Genomic DNA, 6,158 nt, shown 5'->3' with positions numbered 1-6,158 from the left:
CCGTTTAGAAAATTCCAATCTTGTTTTGTTTAAGTTCGTTGGGTTTTTTTTTTAACAGTCAAAACATGATTGGAGTTTTTTAAACATTTTGGAAACTTCGTTGGTTTAACAAGTCATTTTTCCGATACGGTAATAAGCCACGTCGTTTGTTTCTCTTATTTGACTTTCAGGAAAGTGTAACTTAGTTGGACTTTTTAGACAAAATGTTAAGTTTGTTGGGTTTTTTTGAATAAACAAAACATGATTGAGATTTTTTGAACGGTTTGGAAACTTCGTTGGGTTTTTAAGTCATTTTCCCGACTTTCTTCTTCTTTACTTTTTGTTTTTCGATGGCAGCACGAGGGTCTCGGGTTGAGATGACTCTCGACAAAGTGAAGGTTGGCTAAGTTGTGCTCGAAGAAGCTGCAACAAACGAAGATGTGAGTGGTTCTCGGTTTTAATGGCTTTCACGAGGTGTGGATTTAGAAGGTAAAGACTGGAACTGTTGTGGTTCGTGGGTCTCGGTTTGGAGGTAAAAACGAAGGCAACGACAACGATTTTGATGGAGATGGTGGTTGGAACGAAAAATGAAAAGGTCTTTCGGCTTCTTGGTGATTCGATTTTTTTTTCTTTTTTCCTTTTATGGTTAGTTGCAGGTCCAAACAAAGATGACGATGAATAATGACTTCGGTTTTTGGCTCGGAAGAAAAGGGCTGCAACGAGGGATGGTTGGACAGTAGGTCTCCGGTTCGGGTGGAACATGGAACAGAGCTGACGACAACTATTTTTTTGTTCTTTTCTTTCCTTGGTTGCAAGTCTCAGAAGTGAGGGAGTCCGAGAGGGAGTTCGGCTGGACTGGAACCGAAGAAAGTAGCAGGTTCTAGTTCGGAGGTGGTACGAGGATGGAAGCAAGCAACAACTATTTTTTGGTTCTAAATCAAGCCACACAGGCCGTGTACAAATTATTACACAAGACACGGGTAGTTGTCTTTTTTTTTCTTCTTCTGGTTTGATAAACAAGGTGATGTTATGTTGTTTTAAAGATGGGATAAGGTGGTGTTTAATGGCAATGGTTTATAAGGTTGTGGTTAACTGAAACACTCTTATGATTTTGCAAGTTATACAGAGACATAACCAGCCTGAGAAGCAAAGAAACAAAGGAACCAATGTACAGTTCTTCCTACCTCAAGTATTGGTTCTCCTTTTTGAATTTATGTTTAATTGTGAGGATGCAAATTCAAGAATAAAAATACTTGGAGATCTGCTTGAATTGCTAGATTCAAATGTCTCTAACATTGCAAGTTACCTCTTTTTTACTGCAAATCTAAAGATAACTCATTTTTTTTACATTATAGGAAAATGGATGGCAAGCATGGTTAGTTGCTTCCATGAAGCTTGATATCTTGAAAACTTGCAAAATGAAACCATAACGTGATGGTGACCCTGAATTAGTTGAGCAAAAGCATGTGAAGACCCTACTTTCTCTAGTTCTATGTCATTACATACAATCATCAAAAGATAGATGGGGACGATGAACAATGTCCTTACTTCTCCCTGAGTCTTCTTCTTTCAATTTATATGGTGGATAAACAATGACTCCAAAGTTACGAGTAGCTTTGGCTTAGCCGGTCACAAAGCATGAAAACAATCAAAGTTAGAAAGTATAATGGTTAGTTCGAACAAATAAATTATATAGGGTTTTTTTAAACATTGGGTTATAATACATGGGGTTTTTTATGAGATTTTCCCTTTGATATTACAAGTGATTGTGTTTGACGGTCATTTCTATTACACTAGATTTGGATTTATTGTTGAAAAACGAATGCTAGAATGCATGTATGTAGTGTTTATTGTTGTAATTTTCTTTATTTTAAATAAGAAAAGTATATATCACTTTTGAATATATTTCGTCTAAGGGTCGACGGAATCGTCCCCGTCCTTCCCGCTACCCACCAAACCCTTTGTGGAGGGAGTCGAACCCGCCTAAACCCCATCCCTCCCAACCCATCTTCCCCATATTCTTTCTCTTCCATCGGTTTGAGGAACTCTCAATACCCTCTCTTTCTCTCTTGCTCTCCTCCCACTCATCCCTCTCATCCTGCTTGGTCAAACCCGCTCACTCCAACCCTCTAGGATTCCCTCCTCCCTAAATGTGATCGATGTATGTAGTGTCTCCGGCTATATACCATGATCAAGGTATTAAAAAGAGTAAAGCTTAATAGGTGAAACTAATAATACTTTGAGTACAAATGCTCTATTATTAAAGTGACTAATCATTATCAGATAAACAAGCAAATGATACGGTGATGAGAATTAAGGGAGTTGGTTATGGATTTGTTTTATTCTACAATTACCTTCAAGATGAGAATTAAGGGGGTTAGTTATGGATTTGTTTTATACTATAACAAGAGAATAACGATGTGAGTGTCAAACCAAAACTTTATTTCCATATAACATTAATATCAAATGTTAAGAATATTGTGTTGTACTTTGGATCGAAATCAGATGTAATTGTGCATCCGAAGAGGTTGTATAAGTGTTATAGTAAGATGTTTTGATTCTTTTGGATGTAGGAGGAGGATTCTCACCGCATTTCTTAACAAGTAATCATTTCTCGTGAAAAAATTAAAATATCTCAGGTCGTCTCTTGCATAAAAGTTTTCATTTTATATAGTTCGCGATAGTCATTTTGTGTTGACTTTAAAATATCGACACCGGGTTTTCCACTCGCACGACTATTCATCTTTTGGTTGAAGATGCTTTTGATATCGTTAAATTTCTTTTAAAATCATTAAATTTCTTTTGCGTGTCCTTCCATTTGAAGTCCATTTGATGCATTGTATGAATTGAACCTCTCGATTGCATTTTAAAGTGTTCCAAAACTCACTCCCCAAAAGCCTCTGATCTTTTTGATTTCCACGCTTCTTATCTTCCGAGATGACGATATATGTCTTGCCAATGACACTTCTTCCTTTTCAATCAATTTTATTTTTTATTTTTGACGTTTTGTATAATTATGTGCGGTGTCGGGATGAGTTGGGGGCTCGCCGTTTGATTCCTCATATTCTTCATTTGGAGCATCTTATATTCTGAAATGACGATATATGCCTTCGTCAATGACACTTCTTCCTTTTCAATCCATTTTTTTATTTTTGACATTTTGTATAATTTTGTGCGGTGTCGGGTGAATTGGGGGTTTGTCGCTTGATTCTTTAGATTCTTCATTTGAAGCATCACAGAATTGTGATGCTTCATGAGTGGATTGGAAGTGGGTTTTAAAAATGAATTGTAAAAAATAGGGGACCAGGTAATAACTAACATTTTCTTAAGAAAACAGAATTTGGTTATAAACTTGTTGCATCATTAGTTGGTTAATATTGGGGTTGATATGGTGGATATTAGGGATAGTTCGGGATTTGGATTTCAAGAATGGAATGTGACAAATATTGAGAACAGTTTCCGATTTCTTTGTGTTGGTTGCGTCTTTTGTTTGAACCGGCTTTTTTGGATTTTCCATGAACAAAATCTATTTAAAATGGAATTGGAATGAATTTGGATAAAGTGGAAATAAAATTGGAGAGAGATGGAATGAAATTAAAGACAACTATTATGAAATTTGAGACAATGTGAGACTTGTAATTAAATCATAGTATTTATTGTAGGGAAAAAGATTTAAAAGAAATAAAAAAAAAAATAACAACCAACAATCAACAATGAGAGAGAGAGAGAGAGAGAGAGTCTTCCACCCGTGAATCTTATAATTTGGTGCCACCTTTTCGACTCAGGATGGTGTAGTCAGTGATACCATTGTGAACTTGTTGCTAAACTTCGTTGGAACCATCGATTTTTTAAACTATTTTTTGATTTGTCAAAACAACCAAAAAAAATTGAAAAATAAAATGATTAACAATCATAGCCATAGCCATGAGTTCAAAAAATCTAATAAAAATAGGTGAAAAGCCTACCTTGCTTGACGTAGCCCTAATTTAAGCCAAACAGGATACTTTCAAAAACCAATGTCAACAATTAACATTATTAAGAATAATGTACTTGCAAGTTAATATTTAGCCAAACCATGCGAAAGAAACTATTTGGTTTAATGATATGATGAGCCACCTACCTCTAAATTACCAAATGGTGCTTCACTGTAGAGTTTAGTGCTACTTAATACATCGGGGTAAAGTACAAATATTTAAGTCGCACTTCGACCCAATAGAGTGCTGATCAGCGTTATCCAGATAAAAAAAGATGTGCACGTTAGAGAAACGCGGTAACATTTACATCCTTACCCTCACCGGCGATGACGACCACCGGTTGAACCCTACGCTACTTGACTCGATCAGCGGCGCAGTCCACCGTGTCCGATCGGAAACCACCACTCCGTCCGCCCTCATCACCACCGCACACGGCAAATACTTCTCCAATGGCTACGACCTTGCCTGGTCTCAGTCCGATCCGGATCGGCATATCCTTATGTCCACTAAGCTTAGGTTACTTGTTCGAGACCTAATCTCTCTTCCGATGCCTACGATTGCCGCCGTCTCAGGCCACGCGGCGGCCGGCGGATTTATTCTCGCGCAGGCTCACGATTACGTTCTTATGAGGAAGGATAGAGGATTTCTGTACATGAGCGAGATGGATATCAAGCTCGTCGTGCCTGATTGGTTCGTGAAGCTGTTGAAAAACAAGATCGGATCTCCGGCAGCAATACGTGATGTTTTGCTGAGAGCTGATAAGGTCACGGCGGAAGTGGCAGTGGCGAAGGGGATCATTCACTCGGCGCACGATAGCGCGGAGGAGACAGTGAAGGCGGCGGTAAGACTTGCGGAGGAGCTGGTAATGAGAAAGTGGGATGGACACGTGTACGGTTGTAACAGGAAGGTTGTGTTTGCAGACGTGTTGGCCGCCATGAACTTTGACGAGACCGTCGAGGACGTTGCCGGCGCAAATATTTTATCATCCCGTATTTAGTTAGTATTTGGTGTCAAAATGACCCGACTTGTTAAATATGATTATTTACCATTTTACCTCATTGTAATCGATAAAGTATATTTTTTCTAGAAATTTTAATAGTGTTTATTTTGTTCTTCTAATTTGTATGGTGTTCTTTTTTTTTTTTTTGTTCATCCATAATCTATTTGATTTTTTATTTTTTCAGTTCGTGTTCTTTCACTTTTGGAATTTTTCTAATGAGTAAAATGTAAAAATAACCATTCTATGTTTGTAAATTTTTATATTGTTGTTTACAAATCTTTTTCACTATCGACCATCATTTGTTTTTTTAGGATTTTAGAAGTTGTTAGTGATTGCTTATTTAAAATGATTTATCAATTTTGGTAAATGTGCTTAGTAATTATACGGTATTAAAATAATTAAATAATTATTTTTTAAAATGTTTGAATAAACTTATACAAATACCTAAACACAATAAAAAAATTGTTTGAGTAATAGTTCCAACCACTTTAATGATCAAATTATATATAGTTTCAATTATATATAGTTTGTTAATCGTTAAAAGCTTTTTATTCATTTGTTAAAAAAATTGTATCAAACACATAAATGTGTTAGATATGGATCGATTTAAATATGTCTTTAAAGGGATATTAAAATAAAAGTTCTCAATTTTCCACCAAATGTTCGGATTTGTCTCATGTCCATTTTTTGGTACGTTGATACCCTAACGAACCGGAAAATTGGTTCACTTTCGCCCTTTACCCATTTTTACCTCTTACAGCAGGTCACCAAATTATTCATCACCATCATCATCACACTACCATCATCACCATTGTCCCACCACCATTAATCAACACCATTCCACCACCGTCAACCACCATTTACCGCCAAATGTAACCAAATCGCTTCATAATAAGGGATCGTGGAGGTGTTTTTCTTTCAGGCATTTCATCGAGCACCTTTAGTGCACTGTTGTTCTCCTTTTTCTATCCCGTTTTAGGTATCATGTAACACTTGAATCCTGGTATGTTTCATTATCGCCCCTTATGTATTGATAAGTTGCATTTTGGTCCTTGTGTAGTACGCGGGGCGTACCACATGGTACGCTTGGCGTACAAGTTGTGAAGCGAGTACGCAGGGCGTACCACATGGTACTCTTAACGTACTCATGCAAGGCTTGGACAGATTTTGGAAACGTACGCGGGGCGTATGTGTGATTTAATGAA

At 37.0% G+C, this 6,158-nt stretch overlaps 1 protein-coding gene across 1 annotated transcript; it reads left to right on the top strand.

Moving 5' to 3' along the window:
• The first annotated feature begins 4,088 nt into the window (after positions 1–4,088).
• Positions 4,089–5,072, top strand: ECI1 (delta(3), delta(2)-enoyl CoA isomerase 1). Its single transcript, XM_078981827.1, has one exon. It carries the CDS (start codon positions 4,228–4,230, stop codon positions 4,948–4,950), a length of 723 nt encoding a protein of 240 aa, XP_078837953.1. The 5' UTR covers positions 4,089–4,227; the 3' UTR covers positions 4,951–5,072.
• Positions 5,073–6,158: the final 1,086 nt, after the last annotated feature.

The sequence above is a fragment of the Lactuca saligna genome, chromosome 2 (assembly GCF_052625555.1).
Source record: "Lactuca saligna cultivar CGN05327 chromosome 2, ASM5262555v1, whole genome shotgun sequence".
Taxonomy (NCBI): domain Eukaryota; kingdom Viridiplantae; phylum Streptophyta; class Magnoliopsida; order Asterales; family Asteraceae; genus Lactuca; species Lactuca saligna.
Note: the sequence above shows the minus strand (reverse complement) of the source record. Positions and strands in the feature narration are given on the sequence as shown.